Source organism: Lepus europaeus, chromosome 4, assembly GCF_033115175.1.
Source record: "Lepus europaeus isolate LE1 chromosome 4, mLepTim1.pri, whole genome shotgun sequence".
NCBI classification, from domain to species: Eukaryota; Metazoa; Chordata; class Mammalia; order Lagomorpha; family Leporidae; genus Lepus; species Lepus europaeus.
Genome location: NC_084830.1, coordinates 99,457,344 through 99,482,487, shown reverse-complemented (window position 1 = coordinate 99,482,487; position 25,144 = coordinate 99,457,344). Strand labels below are relative to the sequence as shown.

Sequence of the window (25,144 nt, the reverse complement as noted above, 5' to 3'; positions counted from 1 at the left end):
TGCCCTCTGTGTGCGAGGTGCTAACCCCGAGGGCGGCTCCCGCCAGTCAGCTGCAACAGGGCGGCCCACCCTGTCCTTGCGACAGCCCACCCTGAGCCTCTGAGATGCGGGGTGAGGCCCGGGCACCAGGGACACGAGCTCCAGGTCCAGCGGCCTTCTGGGCATCTCCTCTTGTTTTGCTGAAAGGAAAGCAAACGTGCTCAGCTTCTCCCCACAGTCCCGGCACTCACAGGCTGGGCCACCCAGTCCTGGAACCCTGGGGCCCTCAAGTTCCTGCCTGGCCACCTGGGCTGACAGTGAGGACAACCCCCCCCACCAACACCAGGCTGCTGAACCCAGAGGGAGAGTGTGTGCAGCCTGGCCATGGGAGCTGTCCTGGGATGGCCCTAGTGGGACGGGCCAGCTCTAGGCTTCTTGCTTTCTCTCTCATCTCAGGGTAGGGGAGCCACTTGTCCCCAACTCAGAATTACAGTGGTCTTACCTTTCACCTTACACATATGTCACCTAACTCACTTGTCACTAACCGCTCTGCCCCAGGGCGGCCCTCTTTGGCCAGCGCTGAACCTTTCCTGCACTCAGATGGATTCTGGGTTCTGATCGGAGCCTGCAGCTCTGTCTCTGCCCTCCAGGCCCATGGATGGGCTGAGGACTCCCGCGACTTCCAGGTGGCCTTTGATGGAGGTGGGGAAGGTGTGGCCAAGGGCTCAGTGGTGTCTCCCAACATACCCTCCCATCCTGCCTGTGTGGCCTGAGCTCCAGACAGCAGCTGGCACTGCCCATGTGCAGGCAGCTGCACCCGTGCTGTCCTCTGATTGTCCTGTCTGAGGGGAGAGTGTGGCTGACAGGAGCTTGGGCCCTGTCCCAGGTCAGCCCACAGTGGCTCAAACAGTGCACATGGCTCCTGCTACCACAGACCCTGAGCTACACCTGCCCTGGGCTGTGACATCAATGGAGGGTATGGCCTCCACCCCAGCGCTCAGGAGAGCCAGAATCTTCAGAAAACATACAGCCCAGCACTCATGATGAAGTGGGGGCGGGGAGGAGGCAGTGATGAGGAAGCTCCCCCAAGGGGATGCTCTGGAAGCTAGAAGTGCAGCAGCTACACTGAGGCCCTCCAGGCCACATTGTCCAAAGCTGCTTAGAGCTGAAGAGGAGGAGGAAGGCCTCTAGAAGGGCTGCTTGTGCCTGGGCACTCCCCAGGGATCCCCTAAGAGGGGGGAAGGGGAGGGGGCCATGCATTGGAGCAAACCTGGCGGAGGCAGCAGACCCTTGCACCTCTCTAGTTCTGTCTTGGAGGCCTTGAGCCGCCTCAGCACTGAGTTGTCACGCAGGGCCCAGGCCTGGCGCAGCCCCTCCTGCAGGTACTCAAGCAGGTTGTCCCCAGAGAGCTGCAAGGCTTGTTCTAGGCACAAGGACAGGCCTCAGGCCAGGAGGGGCCCCACCAGGAAGAGAAGCACCCAGAGTCTTGCCCCACCCGACCCCACCTGCTGGGAGCATGGTAAGTGTTGTCAGGATCACTCCACAGGGTCAGCCCTACATAGCAGGTCTCGTCCCATGGGAGGTTGCACCAGGAAAGTGCCCACCCACTCCTGCCCAAGATGGGTAGCACTGGGGGAGGGGGTTCCCAGGAGGGATCAAATGCCCTGAGCAGTCCCCACCCTGGGCCCGGCCTGCCCTCTCCTGCCACCATGCCCTTGCTCTCTGGGTAGAAAAGCGGGACCCCATCACTGCTCCCAGAGGAGCCCCGCAGGACTTACTCCTGTGGATCTTCAGGGCTGTATAGGACATCGCCGTCAGCATGGGTTCTCCCTCCAGAATGTAGACGTCAAAAAATCGCAGCATCAGCGAGAAGGGGACCTGTGGGGACAGCAGCATGGAAGGACCCGGGCCATCCAGGGTGAGCAGCGCCCTCTAGAGCTCAGCGTGTGCCTGCAGCAGTCAGGGCCCTAGCCCCTGTGAGGCTGCACGTGCCGAAGCCCTGTGGCTCAGCATGGGGGTGGGTCCCTCTCAGTAAGGACTGAGCATTTCTCTGAGGATCCTCCGGCCACTCAAGGGTCTGAAGCATACCAAAAGAGAGTGACAATGCCTGGCTGGCACAAGCACTGCCTTGGGGGCCACAGAGGGTGGGCTGTGCTCTGGGACCACCCAGGAGGAGCGAGACACAACCTCTACCCCCCACCAGCTGCAAAGTGCAGGCCTCTGCCCTGGGAATGAAGCAGCTGCAGCCCAGCTCGAGGCTGGTGTGGAGACCAGGGCCCTCGTGGGCACGCCCCATCCTCCTTGGTTCTCCCAGGATGGGTCCTGGCCGGGGCTTCGTGCATGCTGTGAGCACAACCCTGCTGGCAGGATGGGACCACCAGGACAGTGGAGCCAGCCCTGTGGTCAGGAGCTTCCCAGGACGCAGGGTCTCCTCTGCACCCTTACCCCATCCACGAAGCACTGTTGGAACCACTTCCGGGTGTACGCTGCGGTGGACACTCCCTGGTCCTCCTGAGGGAAGAGGCAGAGGGGCTCAGGGCCCAGGGCCTGCAAATCTCCCTGGACCCTCTGTGCAGTCCCTGGGAAAAGACAGCAGCAGGCCTGGTGTGTCCCCTTCATCTGGACCCTACCCTTATACCTGCACCAGGCCGGTGGCTAGGTCCCAGTGCCCATGGCCTCACCAGGGAAGGGAAAGGAAAGCAAACTTGAGCCTTCTGCAGAGCTCCCACCCTGAGAAAGGAGCTGGCCAGGCCTAGCGTCTCAGCCCCTTTAGACAGGCCTGGGCCCCGTCCATACTCCTGTGCGACCCAGGGCCCTCAGGACGGGGGCCTCACTCACCAGGTGCTTCTTTAATTTGGGAAGCCGACATTTCAGGATGTTCTCGTGGTGTTGCTGCAGCCGCACCAGCTTGGCACAATTGGCCTTGTAAAGTCCTGGGAACACACAGCACGCCCCGCCCCCGCCCCCAACAATCAGAGCCAGGCAACAAGGAGGTGAGGCCATTGAGCACATGGCCTTGGGGGCCCTGAGCACACAGGGGCAGGGGACACTGTGACAGGGTCAGCCTGAGCTGACTGAGCTAGGGCAGAGGAGCAGGAGGGGAAAGAGTGCAGACAGCTGGTGGAACCATACAGGGCCAGGTTGCTGATGGATGCTGGGTGATATCAATGGGAATTGGGTGGAACAAGGCCATCCCTTGGGGCCAGGAGTGGGGGCGGGTGAACCAGGAGGACAGAAGCTCCCACCTGGTGCCCTCTGGCTTCAGACTCTGAGCTCAGATGGGCAGGAGAGAGGGAGGAGTCCCTGGGACCAGCAGGGATCTGAAGGCTGTGGGCATAGGACACAGAGGGGAGCGACAGAAGGCTGCAGGGCCTTTGGCTGATGGAAGGCCATCAGTGCAGAGAGAACCCCTTCAGGGCTGGCTCCTATGGGACCCTCCAAAGAGAGATTGTCCTGGACACCGTGCAGCCAGATTGGGTTGGAAAGCAGGTGAGTCCCCACTGTACCCGGCCACCTACCGTGCATGGCGTGCCTCGGCTTCCTCATCAGTTGTGTCAGGGCCCAGAAAGCGTCTTCCTCATCTAGGAACATCAGCAGCACAGCAGCCACCCAGTTCATGCCCTGCCTATACCCCACCTCCTGCAAGAGCCAAAGACACTGTGGAAGGCACCACCTGGCACACGGACCTCACCGAGGAGGGTGGATCTCGCAGGGAGGCGTCGCTTCCTCTCAGGGCTAGGGAGACCCTGGGCCTTAGACCCCAGCCAGTTCCAGCTCAGTTATATTGCACGGCTCCCATCAACCCCAGCTTGCATCTCTATGACATGGGATCCCACGGGGCACAGCCCGGGGTTAGGGCCTGGCCCCATCACCCTGACATACTCACGACATCAAACTCAGAGTGCGCCAGCAGGACGTGGAACAGCGCCTGCTGCCTGGGAAGGAGAGGGAGGGGGCGTTGCTGCGCCCTGCTGAGGCTTTAGCTCTGCTTTGGGGACCGACCCTGAACTCAGCATGGAGGCCCTGATACATTCTCTGCCACAGTGCAGCGAGGGCTCAGCTGAGCTGCACGTTTCTGAATTTGGGGGGAAATCTGTTCTCAATGACATGCGCATGCCTCAGGTATACACGTGGGTGCACCTTCAGTGTCAGTCCCATGGCTTTTCTTTCATTAGAGCACTGGGAAGTTCAAGTCCAGGGCAGTGAACCAGCATGGATTCTCTCAAGCCCCAAACCAGAAACTTACAGAGCAGCTCCTTCTCCCAAAATGTCCCTGCTGGGAGAAAGCACTTGCTTCCCTCACCAGCTATGCTGTGTGCCCAGATCTCTCTGCTTGGAGGAGGGGCAGGGACTGAGAGGCCTTGTCATGAGTTGTGACAAACGCTGACTCAGCACCTGCTCACAGGTGCTCAGCTATAGGCACGGCAAACACCGGCTATCATTCTGTGCTCAGGACCCTGGTCTCCCAAGGGAATCCTCCATCTCCCCCAGGGCCCTCGCCTCCCCTGCAGGACCTCCTATCCCCTGGGACTCCCTGGGCCCAGAGCCTCACTTCACTCCATAGCGCTGCCGGAACATGACGTGGTTCCGGAATGTTCTCCGGATGTCCGCATCGATCTGGTGGATGTGCTCTGACAACAGTTTGCCCTGCCCCATCATTTGCTGTAGGGCAGGCCCCAGGGGCAGAGGTCAGCCTCAGGACACACAGATGCCCACTGCCCCAGCAGCCATCACAATGTCCTGCAGCTATGCTGCCTGAAGGGGGCATCCTGCAGGAAGCTCCTTGTCCTGCTGTTCCCCATCCAGGGGGGTCACTGCTGCCTGCTTGGCCAGGCAGCCCAGGTAACTCCCATGTCCGGCAGCCTGGGGCAGGAGACTAGCAAGGACCACCCACTAAGGGACCTCCTGTCCCCCTCAGGAAAGACAGACCAGGCTGCTCTCTGCCAGACTCTTGCTCCTTCTCGCTGATGGGAGGCAGTCACAACAACCCTGCAGGAAGGGCTGACTGCACTTAGTACATTGGAGGGATCCTGGGGCTGAAGATTTCTTGGAATGCTCCTCTCAGGACCTGCTCCGAGGGACAACCCTGCGCATCCGGAGACTTGGGGAGGCCAGGTGTGGGTGTGTCCAGGCAAGGCTGGGGTAAGTTAAAGGCACGTGAGATATGGTTAGGCCAGGCGATGGGGTTGAGAGCAGAGTGGATAAGAGCAGCCAGGGGAGGGCAGTCCAGGGAGGCGTCTCCTGCATGAAACCATCACGGGAAGACAGGGGGCCTCTGTGCTGGGACCCAGCATCACCCAGGGCCAGCCTCTGGCCAAGCTGCACAGAACAGCACAGCAGGGAGAGGGTGGGGCTGGTGCCCAGGGCCTGGCTGAGTCTGGGAGATGCTGAGGGAGCCCCGAGGGAGGGTCTGGGGAGAGGAAGGCAGGATGGGTCAGGACCCCAGAGGCCCTGAGGGTGGGCCTGGCACCCCCACGGTGCCACTGTTCCACACGCCAGACACCGGGGCCCCTGACAAGGCCTGGTCTGAGGGCCGCCCGGCTGAGGACAGAAGGGCTGTACCTGGTATTTGCCAGGATTCTCCGCCTTCACTTTGTCCACATCCAGCAGGAAAGACCACACCTTCCCCCGCATTGGGAGGGGGATGCCCTTGTAGACCTGGCTCTCGATCTATGGCAAAGCAGAGGCTCTGGTGAGCCAGGCCGCAGCGTCAGCTCCAGGCAGGGCGGGGAGCAGGGGCGTCAGGACCATGGAAGCCTGGGCCGTGTCCTGTCCTGGGAGAGGCTGGATCTCCTCCCTGGGCCTCACCACCCCCCAGGGACACAGGGGACTGGGGCTAAGGGCTGGGGGTTGGGGTTTCACTGGATCCTCCCTAGGGGGCCAGGAGTGTCCCCACCCTGGGCCTGGGGTGATCCAAGCCCTGACATCGGCTTCTCTCCCAGGAGGGGGCCCTACATGGATGGACAGGAAGCTGGGGGAGGCCTGTGTCTTGGGGATCAAGACAAGGAAGTGACCTTGTGGCCCCAGATGCCAGCAGGGCCCAGACACAGAGGTAGGGGCCACACAGGCTAACTCTGCAGAATGTGGTCCCAGGTGCCCCCTCCCCCGCACCTTCTTGCTGCTCTGATACTGAGTCCAGTGCCTCATCATCTTCACCCACTTTTCCACTCGTTGAGCCTCCTGATGTCTGTGCTAGAAATGCAGCGAGGGTGGTGTGAGCCCAGCTGCTGGCCTCCCTAGGGTGCCCTGCACGCAGCCCGGGAGCCCTGAGCTGAGTGAACTGGAAGGAACCAGAGACGGCTCAGAGCCTGAGCTCAGACCTGCAGACAGGTGAGCACCAGCAGCCTGGCCTCAGGACCACACAACACCTGGACCTCAGGCCAGACACCCCCAGCCTCAGGTGGGTCTCAGCCACAAGGGGATTCCTGATGGCCAGTGCACCTGGACCCCTGAACTGCAGGTCTGACCCGGGCTGGTGGGTTTGGTAGAACAACCCCTCAGGTCCTCCAGGAACTGCTGCCCCTGGCATGGTCTTGTAGGTCCCACAGACCGCTGCCTGAGCCCCCAGGCCACGCAGGTCTGCCTCCCACACAATCTGCTCAGGGAAGTGGGGCTGTCACCTTGGCCTCCAGGGCTCTGTCCTGGGGCAGCATCTTCTCCCTGGAAGGCAAGAGAGGCCGAGCTGTGAGCACCTGAGCCAGGCCAGGCACCGTCCACCTCCTGCATGGGGTGGGGAAAGGGCTGAGCCAGCCCCATTCAGCCCCAAGACTAAGCCCAGGACCCAGCAAAGGGAAGGGCAGGGGCAGCCTTCCTGCTGGGGGACACCCACAGAGGGTGGGGGCCTGGGATCTCAGTGAGGGCAGTCATAGCATGGGCTCTTGGTGTCGCTGGAGGGCTTGGGGGTCCCTGAAGCATCCGCTCGGAGACAGGCTCTGGGAAAGGTCGCTCTCAGGAGGGAGGGCTGCTCTGGCTGGGCAGGTTGGGTCCCTGCAGCATGGAATGAACAACCAGACACCAAGCAGAGCCAGGGCCTGGCCTGAGTCCTGCTCGGGCTGAGGGTGAAACCCTGAGTGCAGCCCTCTGGTGCCCACAGCACTCAGTGTCCACTCTGGAGCAACCACCCCTCCTGCTGCCCAGCCGCTGACCCCTCCTGTCCCAGCTCCCCGCTTCTCCCATCTGGCACAGAGATGGAGACCGTCTCTCAGGTCTTTTGGGTCCTGGGGGGAGCTCAGCCTGACCCCTGCTTGGCCCCACCCACACACTGTGCCCATTTCTCCCAGGCCGCTGCTGACCATCCAGAACACCCCCGGGTCACTGTCTCATTGGTCCCCTTAGCTCATCCGTCCAGTTCCCCTACCTTGTCCTGGGATGACTGTGGATCAGATCCAGGGCCTGTTGCCTCCACCCCAGTCCTCAATTCTCCTAGCACCAGGCCCGGGGGCAGCTTCCCCCTGCTGCAAACCCTCAGGGCCCTGCTCCCTTCTCAGTGAGTCCCCACCCACATCCCCAGCACCCGGGGCCACCCCTGCCAGCTCCTAAGGCCTCCTCCCAAGGATATCTCTGGCCTGAGCCCCAGCACTCCCAGTGACAAGTTGCACCGCTGCTCCCAAGACAGCCAGGCACCCCTTGATCATGGCCATGACCTTCAGACGGTTGATGACCGGGCAGGCTTGGTCAGGGACAGGTAGGACCTCAGGCCTCCCCTGCCCTCTGGCAGAGACAGAGGCCCCTGCATGAGCTCCCAGCACGTGCCCCAAACACACCTCTGACCCTGGGGCGCTCTTGCAAGGGGCTCACAGGGCCACTCTGCTGTGACCCAACACCCACCAGGGCATGGATGGCAGTGGGGGCCTGGGACAAGAGTGTCTTGACTCAAGAGAGTTTCCAAAAACTGCCCCCGCCCCGCACTCACTGCAGGATCCCCAGGTAGTTTATGAAAGGGCGGGTGTTGATGTCTTCCTCTTCCGGTCTTGCCACCTGTGCCCGTCCTTGGCATCCCTGAAACCCAGAGGGGGCCTGGATAAGAGGCCTGGGGCCTGAGGCAGGGGCAGAGCAGCATGGCCCCTCCTGCCTCTGTGTCCCCACAGGGCCTGGGACCGTGACCACGGGCCCCAGCATGCAAGGCGGACACCTCCTCCAGGCTGCAGCCTGGCCTGTACCTGCTCGTACTTGCTGATGATCATGTCTTGCTTCTGGGGTAACTGGGACTTCACGGCCTCCATGTCCAGACTGCAAGACAAACAACCAACCCTGACCATGTGGGAGCACCCAGGGCACTGTCCCCAGGTTCTTGGGTGACAGCAAACCCCAGTGATGTCAGCTGTGCCTGGCACTCGCTCACAAGGACACCCCCGTCAGCCTCACGGGGCTGGTCTGCAGCCACAGGTTTCTATGCTCTGGGAGCTTCTGAGTAGGGGGCCCAGGACGAGACCCAGGGACTGCTCATGGAGAACAGGACAGGATATTGTGGTTTACATCCAGCTCCAGCTCTCTGAGGATGGTCAAGTGCAAACCTGACTTGTCCCTGTCTTTGGATCCATACAGTGTGCACCTGCTGCCCTGCCCCCAGCATCTACCTGGGGCTGGGATCTGCAGGAGAGGGCCCCTCAGAGAATGGGATGCCCTTGGGAGCCGCCTTTCTCCTCCTTCACTCTTGTGACCCTTATTCCTTGGTTTTGTTTTATTTTGTTAATTTTTTTTAAAATTAAACTTTTATTTAATGAATATAAATTTCCAAAGTACAGCTTATGGGTTACAATGGCTTCCCCCTCCCAAAACTTCCCTCCCACCTGCAACCCTCCCCTTTCCCGCTCCCTCTCCCCTTCCAATCACATCATGATTCATTTTCAATTCTCTTTATATACAGAAGATCAGTTTAGTATTTATTAGGTAACGATTTCAACAGTTTGCCGCCATATAGCAACACATAGTGAAAAAAAAATACTGTTGGAGTACTAGTTATAGCATTAAATAAGAGTGTACAGCACATTAAAGACAGAGATCCTACATAATATTTTTTTTAAAAAAAATTAATTTTCTATGCCATTTCCAATTTAACACCAGGGTTGTTTTTTTTTTTTTTCATTTCCAATTATCTTTATATACAGAAGATTGATTCAGTATATAATTAGTAAAGATCACATCAGTTTGTACCCACGCAGAAACACAAAGTGTAAAAATACTGTTTCAGTACTAGTTATAGCATCACTGCACATTAGATAACACATTAAGGACAGATCCCACATGGGATGTAAGTACACAGTGACTCCTGTTGCTGACTTAACAATTTGACACTCCTGTTCATGGCGTCAGTAATCTCCCTAGGCTCTAGTCATGAGTTGCCAGGGCTATGGAAGCCTTTAGAGTTCGCTGACTTTGATCTTATTCCGATAGGGGATTTTTTGGTTAATTTTTAAAAAAATTTTATTTGTGGCCAGCGCCGTGGCTCACTTGGCTAATCCCTCACCTGTGGTGTCGGCACACCAGGTTCTAGTTCCGGTCGGGGCGCCGGATTCTGTCCTGGTTGCTCCTCTTCCAGTCCAGCTCTCTGTTGTGGCCCGGGAGTGCAGTGGAGGATGGCCCAAGTGCTTGGGCCCTGCACCCGCATGGGAGACCAGGAGGAAGAACCTGGCTCCTGGCTTCGGATCGGCGCAGCGCACCGGCCGTAGTGGCCATTTCGGGGGTGAACCAATGGATAGGAAGACCTTTCTCTCTGTCTGTCTCTCTCTCTCACTGTTTAAATCTGCCTGTCAAAAAAAAATTTTTTTTTTAATTTGAAAGAGTTAGAGACAGAGAGATCTTCCAGTCTCTGGTTCACTCCCCAGGTGCTGCAATGGCCAGCACTGGGCCAGGCCAAAGCCAGAATCCAGGAGCTTCTTCTGGGTCTCCCACGTGGATACAGGGGCCCAAGGACTTGGGCCATGCTCCGCTGCTTTCCCAGGTACATTAGTGGGGAGCTGGATCAGAAGTGGAGCAGCTGGGAGATGAACTGATGCCCATAAGGGATGCTGGCATCACAGGCAGCTTTAATCACGATGCCACAATGGTGATCTTGATACTCCTGCTCCTTTGGGGGTCTTTCCATGCATGGCTCCACTGGATGGGCACTCAGACCTTCCATCCATCTGATCAGAAAGGACAGCCCCTCCAGCCAAGGGGGCAGCACCCACACCAGGCTCCCAGGAGAGCAACTCGTCCAGAACACGGGGACAGGGCATCACTGTGCTTCCCTATTGGCCACAGGAAGGACCCTCCTCCCCAGCTGGGCACAGGACAATCCTATAGAGTCCCTGAATGCCAGGGGACAGGGGCTCCACACCTCCCTCCTCAGCACTGGGTCCCACATCTCCAGTGTGGCCATAGATGGCCTGGCCCCAACCTCAACTTGGACCAGAACTTGGACCTGAGAACCATCTCCTGGACAGCCTCCAACCAAGGAAGCGTTCTCACCACCCCACGGGCTCACTACAGGGAAGGATGGAGACGACTGTGTACACAGCACACAACAGGCACCTCTTAGAGCTAAGCTGGCAATAACATCAACAGCACTGAGAGGCCAGGGTCACCCAGCTGCGAGTGACAATCCTCATGTAAGCTGGCCAGGAAGATAGCAACACCCACTCTCACCTCTGCCCCAAACCCAACCACCTCTGCCAATGCACCTCTTTCCTCAAAAAGCATCTCCAGCTGGTCACTAGGAATGCCAGTGTCCTGCAGCTCCAGAACGTGGAGTGGGTGCACAGTGATGGTGACATCATGGAATTCTACCAGCTGGTCACAATGGCACCCTCCCCAGTCAGCAGGGCCTAGAGTCTGGGTCCCAGCCCCTAGGGCAGGCTGCCATGGTCTCTCCAGGGCCCATGTGAGGAGGGCAGGTGGGGCTGTGACAGGTGTGCTGTGGGCCCAAGGGTACCAGCGCCATCTGTCAGCTGTGGACCAGGGTCCCATGTCCCTGGTGCCCTCTGCCTCCTGCCCTCCCTCTTCTCTTCCCCTGCAGTTCTATTTTGTGATGGCTTCTTAAGCCTGTCCTACTGAATTAAAGTTATCCAGTGAGACCCTAGGTGCCTCCCCCAGTTTTCTGAGGTCTCCCACTCTGTGCCCACCATACAATGACTGGACTCTGGGACTCCAATGGGTGCAACCCACCACAGACCTCACCCAGCACTGCTGGCAGCCCCAGGAAGTCTCCCAGCCCTGTCCTCTCCTGCTCTTCCCTGGTGCTGCTGGGGACATCAAGGAAGGGGGCTCCTGATTGGGACAAGCAGAGACCGCCTGTGGGAGTTACAGGGACCCTGTCCTGGAGGCACTCAAGGGGTTAGAGGACCAACGACTGTGATGTCTCAGCACCTGACAGGCTGAGAATGATGACGTGGTCAGCAACAGTGGCCCAGGAGTAGGCACAGGCTCCAGGGGTGCCACTCGAGGGTGACACCAAGCCTCAAGGTCACGACCAGCAGCTCCACCTCCCCAGCTCCTGGTCACACACTGACTTAGATGGGTTTGGAGTGGGAGGTTTGGGGTGTACCTGAGGAGACAGGAGGCAGCAGGAGAGGATGCTAAGCAGGACTCTGGTGCTAGGTTGGGCCTGGGGCAAAGGGGCGTTGAGGTGGGGTCAGTAGGGGTTCCTGGGGGGTGACCAGGGCAGGAAGAATGGAGTAAGGGGCCTCCAGGGATTTCACCAGAGCATTAGCCAGCCCCCCACACTACATCTTTTTGTGACCAGAGTGTCCTGTAGGTCAGGCCTGTGAGGTCAGGGTATCTCTGGGTAAAGATGTTGAGTGGTTGTCAATGGTAACATGCCCTTGGCAAGATTAGAGCTGGCTGCAGGTTCTTAGTGAGCAGGAGGGCAGAGTCTATATCCTGCCAGACCAACCATCTCTGTAAAGGCCTGGATTCTAGAATCTGACCATGGCCTTGGGTCTGAGTGCCTTAGAGGACCGTGAAGTCTTGGGGAGCTGAAGCTACTGAGATCAGAGATCCTTGGAGGGCCACTTGTCCCAACACTGAACACATCCTTTGTGCCTCAGGGACTCATGGATTTGACAGGGCGTTAGGGTGCCCTGGGGACGGTGGTAACAGTGCTGATAATAAAGTCTGCATCTACTATGTGCTTGCTATGTCTGAGCCACCACCCTCAGGGCTTCTATTAACTATTCTTTTAAAAAATATTTATTTATTTATTTGAAAAGCAGAGTTAGAGAGAGGCAGAGACAGAGATGGGTTCTCTCTCCAAATGGCCACAATTGCTGAGGCTGGGCCAGGCCAAAGCCAGGAGTCAAGAACTCCATCTGGGCCTCCCATGTGGGTGGCAGGGGTCCAAGGATTTGGGCCATCTTCTACCACTTTCCCAAGCCATTAGCAGGGAGCTGGATCAGAAGAGGAGCAGTCTGGACTCGAACTGGCACTCTGATATAGAATCCAGCATTGCAGGAGGCGGCTTTTAACCTGCTGTGTCACAATGTCAGCCATTCTATTAACTCTTCATCATTATGACTTCTCGGGGTAGGTTCAGCCAGTCCTCATTATTCATGGATTCTGTAGCTGCACACTTTTCTCCTCACCAAAATGTATTTGCAATCCCCAAATATCCTGTTTCTAACAGCCTTTGCCAGGTCTGTAGGCACTTGCATGTGCAGAGCAGTGGACTGCTGAGGGGCCGCATTCCCGGTCCACCCCATGGGTCTTTTGCCTCCAGTTTGGTGCCATGGTTCCCATGTGTCTGTGCTTTTGTTTGGTGTTTCACCCCCAGGCATAATCTAAGTGTCACCTAGTGTGCATTAGAGCAAGAAGGGGAGGAAGTGTGTAATGGAGAAAGTTCTCTCCTTAGACTAGCTTTGGTTAGACATGAGTTCCAATGCTATTGGTCTTGAATACAGGTTTAATCCATCAGTGATATGTATGTATGTTCAATATTGTTGATTCAAATAGAATCTGGTACATCCAGAAACACACTCAATGCAAGGTTACATATCAATGGGAGGACAAAAATGTCCCCACCAGATGCTACTTTCCCTAGCAGCAATGGTTCAGTATTCATGAATCCAGTTTTTGTGGTGATACCTTAAATAAGGCACCTTAAATCCAGTCTTTGTGGCACTACCTTAAATAAAGATAATTAACTGTGTTTTTAAAAAATATTTATGTATTTATTTGTTAGAGAAGTGTACACACACGTAGTGTGTGGGGGGAGTGAGAGAGAGATAGCTCTCATCCACTGATAGAGTCTGCAGATGCCTCCAATGGCCAGGATTGAGCTGGTCTGAAGCTGGGCATCAGGGACACAGTGCAGGTCTCCCCAGTGAGTGGGTGACAGGGACCCAGGTACTTGAGCCATCAGCAGCACCTTCCAGTGTCTGCATTAGCAAGAGCTGGAATCAGGTGCCAAGCCAGGACTCGAACCCAGGTACTCTGATGTGGAATGAGGATCTGAATTATGATTGCCAGATGACAAAGACAGGACACAGTGATATTGAGCAATGAGCCCCACCTCCCATAATCAGTAAGTGGTATAGCCATGACTTGAACCCATGACTGCCCACTACACTACCCTGTCTCTCATAGGGTGAGACAGTGCTGGGCGCAGGTCTACTTGAAGGTCAGGGTTGGGGAGTGGGAAGATCAGAGGCTTCTGAAAGCCCCAGTCTCCTGAGAGCCTGCAGAACTCTGAGACATCAAGTGAGACTTGTAATGCCTCAGTCTTTGGGGACAAAGGTGGTGGGTTGGAGTCCCTTTGTAATAAAAGGGGGTGGCTGTCCTGGATGGATGGTCCAAGTTTTCTTGCAGGGTTAAGGTATCCCAAAGCAACAGGATGTACAAAGACTCAGGATTCGCCTGTGGTCCAAGTTGACGGTCTTGCTTGGTCCGGGCTGCCATGGAGTCCAAGCCACCTGGGGAGGGCACAGCATACCCAAGGATAGAGAGAGAAGAGCTAGGGCTGGGGCAGTACTTCTCAGCTCTGGACTGAGTGCTTGTGTCCCCTCCCCCAAATCCTTACGTTGAAGTCCTTGTCCCTGTTGTGATAATATTTGGCAGTGGGGGCCTTTGGAAATTAATCAGGTTCCAATGGTCATGAAGGTAAGGCTCCTGTGGTGAGATCAGTGTCCTTATAAGAAGAGCAAGGGCACCAGAGCTGGTTCTCTCTCCAGGAAGAGAATCCTCACCGGGAAGCTGAACTGCCCAGCCCAGTCCGCGGTGCTTCATCATGGCGGCCTCAACACAGACAGGCGCACAGGGTTCTCCTCCTGGGGCTCTTGTTACAGCGCAGATCCCACCACACAGGGTGGAGCTGGGGCCTGAGGCTCTCATTTCTAAGGAGCTCCCACCAGGTGCTGCTGCTGCTCCATGACCCTTATGGTAAGAATCAAGCTCCCTGTCTTGAATTGGCAGGTGCTTTTTTTTTTTTTTTAAGATTTATTTATTTATTTATTTGAAAAGCTGAATTACAGAGAGAGGAAGAGACAGAGCTTCCATCCCTGGTTCAACCCCCCAGTGGTCACAGTGACTGGAGCTAGGCTGGTCTGAAGCCATGAGCCAGCGGCTCTTTCTGGGTTTCCCACAGAGTGCAGGGGCCCAAGCACTTGCGCCATCTTCCACTTTCTCAGGCACATCAGCTGGGAGCTGGATCGGAAGTAGAGCAGCCAGGACTCGAACCAGTGCCCATATAGGATGCCAGCTTTGCAGGGGGTGGCTTTATCTACTAGGTCAAACGCTGGCCCCAGCAGGTGCTTTTAAAGGATATATGTGCAGGCAGGATTAGTATGATCTTGGAGATCAGATTGTCCTGAGGGGTCAGTGTGCCCTCATTGGGCCAATGTGTCCTGAGAGGTCTGACCTTGATGGAGGCGGAGGTGGGGGTGGAATGTTCTGGGGATCAGTGTGTCCTAAAGTGTCAGTGGTCCTGGGGTGTCAGGTAGTTCTCAAAGGACCAGGTGTCCTAAGGGGTGCCAGGACTGAGGAACCTCTAGACACAGAGTGCTGTAGCGGCCAGGTTCTCTTCACTGCTCAGGGATTCTGAGTGTGGCAGAGTTTCCTTGAAGAACCTGAGTGCAGGAATCCTGAATCTGCCTTGGGGGTGGGGAGGATGCACCCGGAATTCAGATGCTTTTAAGGGTCAGGTTTTCTGGACATTGGGGGTCCCTGAAAGGCCATAGTGTCTTGGGGGTGCTGAATCCAGGAGTGGCAATCAGACGGTGCTGAGACCTCCCGGAGACTCATCCTGCCCTTTGGTTTCAGGTTGTCCTGAGGGGGCGTGGCTAGTGAGCTCTGCAATATCAGGGTGCCCTTGGGGGGGGCATGCACTTGTGACTTTTCACTTTTAATTTCCTGGAAACAGGTCCCTTGGGTATCAAGTACCTGCTGAGATGCCAAGGCAGGCGCTGTCCTGCCCCTCATCTGGCCCCCCTCCTACCCTTCCCACCATGGGGTTCTGAGCAGGGCTCTTGGGAGGAATGCGTTTTCCCCTCCTGGCCCTGCCTGCTCCCAGGAGGGGATTTAACAGGACAAAAGAATCTGGTCCCCTGGGAACAGGAGCTCTTGGCCCCCAGCCCTGGACCCTCGACAGAACACCTTCCCTCATCCGGCTTGTGATCCGCCCCTGAGCAAGGGGCCTCGGTGGCCAGGCAGCGATTGGATGGGTTCAGGGGCCAGGAGGGGGTCATTCTCCAAGACACAGGGAGAAAGGAGAGGTGTGGGAAGGCAGGTAGCCGACCAGAAAGGGGGAGCCGCATCCTGGTGGAGAGAAGGTACAGGGAGAGCAGTGGAGACACAAAGAGAGAGATAGGTGACGTCAAGACAGAGGACAAGAACAACCTCCAGTGAAGGAACGGGGAGTTAGGAAAAAATTAGAATCCAGGAGAGACAGTGACAGAGGCAGATTCCCACCAGAGCTACAGAGACAGAGAGACTGAGAGAATCGGAGACAGAGACCCAGGGAGAGATCACAGCCTAAGAGGAGAACAGGGTAACAGCAAAAGCCTGACCAAGAATCTAGATCGAGGGTCGCAGGGGGCTGGCATGGAAGAAGCCCCAGGCAGGAGCCAGCCGGCCAAGCTCAGGAAGGGGCGTCCTTGCAGCAGTGTGTTGCTGCAGAGCGGCCCAGCGGCAGGGACCCTCATCTCCGCGGTGGCAGGTAAGTGGGTCCGGGGTTGGCCTTGGTCCTCGAGGAGTTAGTGAGGAGGTGGTGGCATGCGGCTCAGTGCCCGGGGTCCTGTGGGGCAGTGGTTCAGTGAGCAAGATTGAGAGAGAAACTCAAAGCAGAACGGCAGCGTGAGAGGACTGCAGGACCTCGGGCTGCCTACCCGGGGAAGTGTGACACCTTGGCTTGACCGAGGCTGGGGCCGGGGGTGGGGACGCAGTGGACACTGGGATGGGCACAGAGGCAGAGCTGAAGCCTGCCCCAGGGCGCCGCTTCTCTGAGGGAGGCAACGAGCTCTGTGGGGCCTCAGCTCTGCTCCCCACAGCGATGGGTGCCTCCGCCCCAGGCTCTCTGAGCCTGCCTTCCAATTGCTCCCTGTCCCCTGGTGCTCTTCCCCAGCCGCTCTCAGACTAATTAGTATGGGGCTTAGTGAGCCCGTAGGGAGGAGCAGTGGCAGGGCTTTCCCACGGGCTCAGGTTCCTGCAGTCTGGTGGCTGCGCCAGGGCAGGGGCAGGGGAGGCGACAACAGTCCCGGGGTTGGGGGTGTGGGGGTGTTGTGAGCAGCGAAGGAGGGGATGCCCCAGCTTCCCTGGTGAGAGCATCAGAAGTGTGAGTTGCAGGTAAACCGTGGAGCAGGGAGGGAGCCAGTAAGGCAGGCTGTACTTCATGATGCGCACTATGGGCAGGGGTCTCAGAGCCGACCCTGTGTGGAGAGCACAGCCATGTTCTGGGACTCCGAGGGGAGGCAGAGACAGAGGCTGAGCTGGTTGCAGGGACAGCGGCAGGAAAGCTAGGGGGCGGGTCTGGTAGGGGGCACTGAGCAGACCCCAGGGACCAGCACCTGTGAGCAGCAGGAACGAGCTGTCCACTGGGAAGCCACAGTTCCCTCTCCTTTTTCAGACCTGAGCCCGCAGCCCTGCAGGAGGCTGTCTGGTGTAGGAGTGGGGAGACCCAGGCCCTCCCCGCAAGGACAGAGGGCTCGCCCACATTCCCGGCGCCGCCACCGCACCACCTTCAGCCCAGCCCAGCTGGCAGAGCTGGAGTCAGCCTTCGGGAGGAACCAGTACCCTGACATCTGGGCCCGAGAGAGTCTCGCCCAGGACACAGGCCTCAGTGAGGCCAGAATCCAGGTGATGCCGGGGGATCCTGCTCCCCTGGGGGAAGGAATGCAGGCTGTCGGGCTGGGGGCTGCCTGGGGGGGCTGTCTCAAGGCGTCATATCCCTGACTTACACATTCAGAACAGAAGCCTCACCCAACAGGGCATACAACCGTGAATATCACTTGAGTTTAACCCTCACTCTAACCTAACTTAACTTGGATTTCAGTGCCTACCACCATTATTTGGGACAGAAATTAAACAGAAAAGCAATCCTTGCAACTCCACCAACCCGATGCCCCGTTCAATCTTGACCAGAGTTAATTCACCTTAAGCATAAACCCTACCCTGGATCTAACTTAAGCGTAGGGAAGATTCCTATTATCTGGGAAAGGGGAGAAATTGTCCTCGTGGCACATTTGTGATCCCTTTCTTGTTGGAAGTTAACAGTCCTAACTCACCCAAGGTTGTAGAAACCAGGAGAATCCAGACACAGGTTGGGGGACAAGGATCTGTGTTTGGCTTTGGCGGTAGACCTGGCTCAGCCATGCCCTCTACAAGAGCTTTGTTTCCTCTTGGAGCTGCGGGAGAAGCTGACTGTTCTAGCACCTCTTGTCGTTGGAGGAAGGGCTCGGAGTGTCATGTCCTTGGGACAGGACTCTGATGTAGCTGTCCTCCCCCTCCTCAGGTCTGGTTCCAGAACCGCAGAGCTAAGCAGCGGAAGCAAGAGCGCTCACTGCTGCAGCCACTGGCCCACCTGTCTCCTGCCACCTTTTCAGGCTTCCTGCCTGAGTCCTCTGCGTATCCCTACCCCTACACCACACCACCTCCACCCGTGACCTGCTTTCCTCACCCCTACAACCACACCCTTCCCCCCCAGGCCCCCCCAGGGGGCTCCTTTGCTCTTCCACCCCAGTCTGAGGACTGGTGTTCCACTTTGCATCCCACCCCTGCAGGCCATCTGCCCTGCCCCCCACCCCCACCCGTGCTCCCTCTCAGCCTTGACACACCCAAGCCCTGGAACTAAGGACTACCGTGTACCCCAGCCTGTGGCCTTCGTGAAACACAGAGAACGGCGGGTGGCCTCTTTCCCTTCGCAGGGAGAAAGAGGAGCATGGTGAGGGGCAGCTCAGTGACTGAACATTTACACATGGGAGCTCCTAAGGACAGTGAGCTGCCGGAAGATAAGGAGGTGGCTGGCGGAAGGGTGGTATTGATGAGCCGATGGTTGCCACTGCTAGGGGATGACGGGAGACTGAACACAAGGGCTTGCCTTCATTGAGATGTGGACTGAAGACCCCATTCCAGCCCTGCCTGGCAGGTTTCAACAAGGCTTTTGATTTAAAGGCAACCCACATGAGGGCACCTCAAAAATTCATGGACAATGGAGTTAAAAGATAAGTTTATTTTGTTGCAAAATTTTTTGAAATCATGTATATTTGAGGAATCTTCAAGAAGATCATGAAAATGTGTATTATGAAAAAACTTATGCATGGGTTTCAGGGTATGTAGGTTTTTTTGAACCCAAACAAACATCTTTTAATGCCATTTTCCATGACTATTTTGAAGTACCCCCCGTATACTCCCTCCCCAACACATGCCACTACCACAATCACTCATTAACTTGGATCCATTCCATCCTAGAAACAGATCTTGAGTCTTTTCCTTTGCTGTCCAGCAGGCACTTTGCCTTTCTTGGCCTCATGGTTCCCTTAGCTCCAGTCTTTCCCACTTCCATCAGGCCTCTGCAAATTTGAACATCAGTGGGTGTCTTGCCAATTTTATAAAAAATCCACAGGGTGTGTGGGGGGCTGGGTGTTGAGTGTAGCAGTAACGATGCTGTTTGGGGTGATTGCATCCCATATCAAAGTGCCTGGGTTTGAGTCCCACCTCTGCTCCTGATTCTGGCCTCTTGCTAATGCTCATCCTGAAGGGCGGCTGGTGATGGTTCAAGTACTTGAGCCCTTGCCACCCATGTGGGAGATCCGGATTGAGTTCTGGGTTACTGGCTTCAGTCTAGCCAAGCACCAGCTATTGTCGATATTTGGGGAATGAGACAGTGGATAGGGGATCTCTCTCTGACTGTCTGTTCCTGTGTCTCTGCTTCTCAAATAAAATTAACATAAGTAAGTAAAATTTTTAAAAACTCCCAAAAATAATCTGCTCAGCTTGGCCTGTAGGAGCCATCAACATTGGCCTCAACCTGACTTTTAAGCATGCTGCCCTTTTAAACACGTATGATTGCTAATGAAGAAGACATTCGATTAGGGCCAAGTTTTGCAGGAGTTAACTGAGGTTCATAAGAGGTCATTGCCAGGACAGGGGCTGCCAAGAAGCCCATTGGTCTGAGCCCTCCCCAAGGAAACATGGCATAGCCCAGCTGGTGCTGCCACTTTTATACTCGATTGTTTATAATGTACTCATTTAATTCATAATTCACTTTTTACAGGTAGACCAGTTATCCTTTTTGGTAGATCCATAGAGGAATTCTAAGTAAACAGGCTTCTGGTGACGGATACTTGTGTTATTTAACATGACTTATAAAAAAGACTAGAGTAAACATGCCTGTAATACACATTTGTTCTCCTGTCTCTCTCCTTGAGCCACATGGCCTTCCAGAAAGATTACACAAGCAGGGCTGAGACTGTGGGTGGCATAGTGAGTCAAGCCACTGCTTGCAATGCCAACAACTCCAGCTTGAGTCCAGCCTGCTCCACTTCCAATCCAGTTTTGTGCTAAAGCACCTGGGAAAACAGTGGAAAGATAGTCCAGGGCCGGAGCTGTGGCATAGTGGGTAAAACCGCTGCCTGCAGTGCCAGAATCCCATACGGGCGCTGGTTTGTGACCCAGCTGCTTCACTTCCTGTCCAGCTCTCTGCTATGGGCTGGGAAGGCAGTAGAAGATGACCCAAGTCCTTGGGTCCCTGTACCCACGTGGGAAGACTGGGAGGAAGCTCCTGGCTTCAGATCAGCACAGCTCCAGCTGTTGCGGCCAACTGGGGAATGAACCAGCTGATGGAAGACCTCTCTCTCTCTCTGCCTTTCCTTCTCTCTCTGTGTAACTCTGACTTTCAAATAAATAAATTAATATTTTTTAAAAAAGACAGCCTGAGTCCTTGGACCCCTGCATCCACGTGGGAGACCTGGAAGAAGCTCCCGGCTTTGGCCTGGTCCATCCCTGGCCATTGCAGACATTTGGAAAGTGAATTAGCAGATGGAAGCTCGCTCACTCTCTCTCTCTTTCTTTCTCTCTCACTCTGTAGCTCTACCTTTCAAATAAATAAATTAATCAAGTAAATCTTTAAGAAAAAAACAGATGGCATGGTTGGGCAATCCCTATCTACAGATTCAACCCAACTACAGATAAAAAATACTGGAAGAAAAATTCTGTGTATAATAAATATGTACAGTCATTTTGTGTTATTATTCCCTAAGCAATAGGGTTTATCAACTGTTTGCATAGTATTCCCATTGTATTGGGTGTTAGAAGTAACCTAGAGATGATGTGAAGTACAAGAGAGGATTGTGTGGGTGATACGCAAACACCGTACTACTTTATATGAAGGAGTTGAGCATCCGTAGATTTGAGTATCTGGCGGGGGCGGGGGGGGGGCCTGAAACGAATCCCCTGTGGATACCACAGTCCACTCTACTCATCCACATTTCACGGAAAGTTCCTGAATGCTGATTTCAGCACATCTTGTTGACCTGGACTATTGCAGACGATTTGCTGAGAGCAATGACTCCTTGTTGCTTGTCTTTAAATTTCATTAATTACTAGTAAGAGAGAGAGAGAGAGAAGAGTTTCATGGTTATTGACAATTTACATTTTTTTTTTCTTTTTAGCATTGTCTCTGAGTTACTTGTTTATTGATATAGTCAACTTTTCTTGGTCTTGAGAGCTTTGTGTATTAGGGACATGAATATCCATGCCTATATTTTTCAGAATTATTTTTCAAGCCTTCCTCATTGAGGGTTTCCTGAGGGAATTAAGCCCTACTTCATTAGGCACCTATTGTATGTAATGAGTTGGCTGCCTTTGTAATCATCCAGAATGGTCCCAGTTGTGTAGAAATGGCAGCACTAAAAAATGAGTGACTCCACTGATTTTCTGTTTTGTGGGTCAGGGAAGGATCCCCAGGTGACAGATCTTCCCTGGCTTCATCCATGCTTTCTTCATTATTTACGTCCAAATGTTATGCCTTGAACCATTTTCATTTCATGAAATGAATTTTGTCATTGCCTCTCAGTGAACGAGGTGTTCCAGTATCATGTATGTAACAGTCTAACTTGGCCCCATTAATTTGTAAAGTCGTGCTTTTTCATATACTAAGATCTGCCATGTTCCTGGGTCAGAAGCCAACTCCTAATTCTTTTTCATGAATAGTCTCTCTGTTCTATTGCCAGTATCGTCACATTTTATTAGGTGAAAATGTAAGGTTATTGATATCTTTGAAATGTGTCTGACCCAAACACAAGGGTATCTTGTCTAAAAATGATTTTGTCTAGAAGGGAAGTCCTTGCCCTTTTTTTAAAAAAAAAATTTAAATAGGAGTTCCATAAAATGTAAGTCAGGGACACAATTTGTGATGAGTCAACTACAAAAATTTATATCACAAAATCCTCTCTTTAAGAAGGAAGCATTTTCAGGAAGAACAGCCAATGAAACATGTCATTATATAAAGGTTTTGAATAAAAGTTTATTTTAAAATTCTAAAATGTCTGCACGCTGCCTTTTATATTGCGTATTTGTGAGAGCACTTTCAAAAAATGTTTGCTTTTCAAAAATAAAGGGGCGGGGCACGGTGGTTAAGAAACTGCTTGAGACAGCCACATCCCACAGCAGAGTCCAGCTTTCTACTAATGCTCACCCTGGGAGGCAGTAGATGATGAGTCAAGTATGTGGTTCCCTGCCAGCCGTATGGGAGACTCAGACTGGGATCTGGGCTCCTGGCTTTGGCCTGGTCTAGTCTGAGCTGTTGAGGACATTTGGGGACCAAACCAGTGCATGGGGGATCTGTTTTTCTGCCTCTGTCTGTCTCTCTCTCTGTGCCTTTCATATAGATAAAAAGGGGTTGATGCTGTGGCATATTGGGTAAAGCTACCGTCTGTAGTGCTGGCATCCCATATTGGCACCAGTTTGAGTCCCGGCTACTCCACTTCCGATCCAGCTCTCTGCTATGGCTTGGGAAACCAGTGGAAGATGGCCCGATTTCTTGGGCCTCTGCACCCGTGTGGGAGACCTGGAGAAAGCTCCTGGCTCCTGGCTTAGGATCTGCACAGCTCCTGCCATTGTGGCCATTTGGGGAGTGAACCAGCAGATGGAAGACCTCTCTCTCTCTCTCTCTCTCTCTTTCTCTCTCTCTCTGCCTCTGTCTCTCTGTAGCTCTGCCTTTCAAAAAAAAAATCTTAAAAAAAACAGCCTATGGAATTTTAAGCGTGCCACATAGATTCTATTGGTTTAAGAGAATCCTTAATAGAATAGAATCTATTCTATTGTTTTAATGGAACCTTGCAGCCAATACTCTATTTTTCAAAATTCAGAGTTGGTTTGGTATTTTTAAATTTTTTGAGGAATTTTTTAATACATGAGATTCTCAGGGTCACAGTTAATTTCCTTTTTCTTTTTTTTTTACTACCACAAGTGTCTCTGCACTTGCATATTCAAGGATAATTTCATTACAAGAAGGTGAAATCATGATTCTCACAAAGATGTATTCGATACCTTTCTTTTATTTAAACTTTATTTTTATCATTTACTTGAAAGGCAGAGTTACAGAGAGGCAGAGAGAGAAAGAGAGAGAGAGGGAGAGAGAGAGAGTCTTCCACCCGCTGGTTCACTCCTTAAGCAGTTGCAACGGCCAGGGCTGGGTGAATCTGAAGCCAGGAACCAGGAGCTTCTTCCAGGTCTCTGCACAGGGCCATCTACTACTTTCCCAGCCATTGCAGAGAGCTGGATAGGAAGAGGAGCAGCTGAGACTTGAACTGGTACCCATATGGGATGCCATCACTGCTGGTTGCAGCTTTACCAGCTACGCCACAGTGCTGGCCCCAATACTTTCCTTAAAATCACAATTGATGATAAGGATTTTAACACCAGTTCAAGGGACAGCCCAATTAAGAGACCGATGTGCAACAGAGAAATGACTGTGTGAAGGTGGGACGACTGGCCCTTCCCACAGCTGAGGGAACAGAATGCCTGTGCATTGTCTATTTTCTGTGGACAAGAATGATTTCACACTGTTATTTACGATTTACAGAGCTTCCGGCCCTAAAGCTAGGGAGGCCTCAGAGACCCCAAAGAGTCAAAATCAAATCACTTGGAAAAAAAGGCCTTGCACCATGAGTTTTCCATTGACACACATGCTTCTCTTACAGTTTTTGCACAGGTGCTTTTGCCCCTGTGGGATAGTTGTCCCAAGGTGCGACTGCTGAACTGGTTATGGATTACTGGCACTTAAAATGATTAAGAGATACTGCCTGGGGCCAGCGCTGTGGCAGAGTGGGTTAACGCTCTGGCCTGAAGCGCTAGCATCCCATATGGGCACTAGTTCGAGATCCGGCTGCTCCACTTCTAATCCAGCTCTCTACTATGGCCTGGGAAAGCAGTAGAAGATGGCCCAAGTGCTTGGGCCTCTGCACCCATGTGGGAGACACGGGAGAAGCTCCTGGCTCCTGGCTTCAGATTCGCCCAGCTCTTGCCCTGTGGTCAACTAGGGAGTGAACCATCAGATGGAAGACCTCTCTCTCTCTCTCTGCCTCTTCTCTCTGTGTAACTCTGACTTTCAAATAAATAAATCTTTAAAAAAGAGAGAGAGAGAGAGAGAGAGAGAGAGATACTGCCTGAAGGAAAGTGGGAGGAAAGCAGGGAGGGAGGATCATTATGTTCTTAGAATTCTATCTACCTGCGGCGCCAGCACACCAGGTTCTAGTCCCAGTCGGAGTGCCAGATTCTGTCCCGGTTGCTCCTCTTCCAGTCCAGCTCTCTGCTGTGGCCCGGGAAGGCAGTGGAGATGGCCCAAGTCCTTGGGCCCTGCACCCTCATGGGAGACCAGGAAGAAGCACCTGGCTCCTGGCTTCAGATCGGCGCGGTGCGCCAGCCGTAGTGGCCATTTGGGAGGTGAACCAACGGAAGGAAGACCTTTCTCTCTGTCTCTCTCTCTCTCACTGTCTATCTCTGCCTGGCAAAAAAAAAAAAAAAAAAAAAAAAAAAGAATTGTATCTACAAACCATACTGGATATGTTAAAAACTAATTAAAATTTTAAACAATAAAAAGAAATGAAATTAATAAGAGATACTGCCTGATTACTTCACCAAAGTGTGACATAGGATGATGTCACATTTAAAAAAAAAGCCTAGAAAAACTTCTCCCTTTAACAGTTTAACACCAATACCAACAACAAAAATCCATAGTAAATCCAGAACCAATTTCTGTATTACTGAGAAATCAGGGGACTTTCTTTAAGCCCAATATTCAACTAGACCAGCACGATTTATTAAAGGAACAACATTTCCCACATTGCTTGCTGTCGTCATCATATAACATAAATCAGGTAGTTCTAAAATCTATTCCAGGTTCTCTGTGTTGAGACTGCTTCTACTATTAGCTTCATAGGTTCACATGCCGGCAGCACGCACCTGGGCAGGAGGTCAAGGTCTCTGCGCCCCTCTGCCTGGAATCCCCGCCTCCACCTCCTCCCACCTTCGGGTGCACTGTGTTGTGGAGGGCAGAGGGCTGAGAAAGGCGGGGTGGGAGGTGCGGATGGAGACGCGCAGCGTCCACACGGGACCGCGGGAGGAAGGGCAGAGCGGACCTCACTCAATTCCCCTGGCCCAGCCTCCTGGGAGAAGGAGTGCTCATTTTGTGAAAGGGTATTTATCTGAGAGGCAGGAGAGGGGCGCGGCGGGGTGGGAGGTGAGAGAAAACTCACGCTGG

General features: G+C 54.0%; 1 protein-coding gene across 1 annotated transcript; it reads left to right on the top strand.

The window, feature by feature from the left end:
* The first annotated feature begins 15,990 nt into the window (after positions 1 to 15,990).
* Positions 15,991 to 18,235, top strand: PROP1 (PROP paired-like homeobox 1). The gene is made up of 3 exons (XM_062189898.1): positions 15,991 to 16,105; positions 17,012 to 17,241; positions 17,897 to 18,235. The coding sequence occupies exons 1-3, from the start codon at positions 15,991 to 15,993 to the stop codon at positions 18,233 to 18,235; spliced, it is 684 nt and encodes a 227-aa protein (XP_062045882.1).
* Positions 18,236 to 25,144: the final 6,909 nt, after the last annotated feature.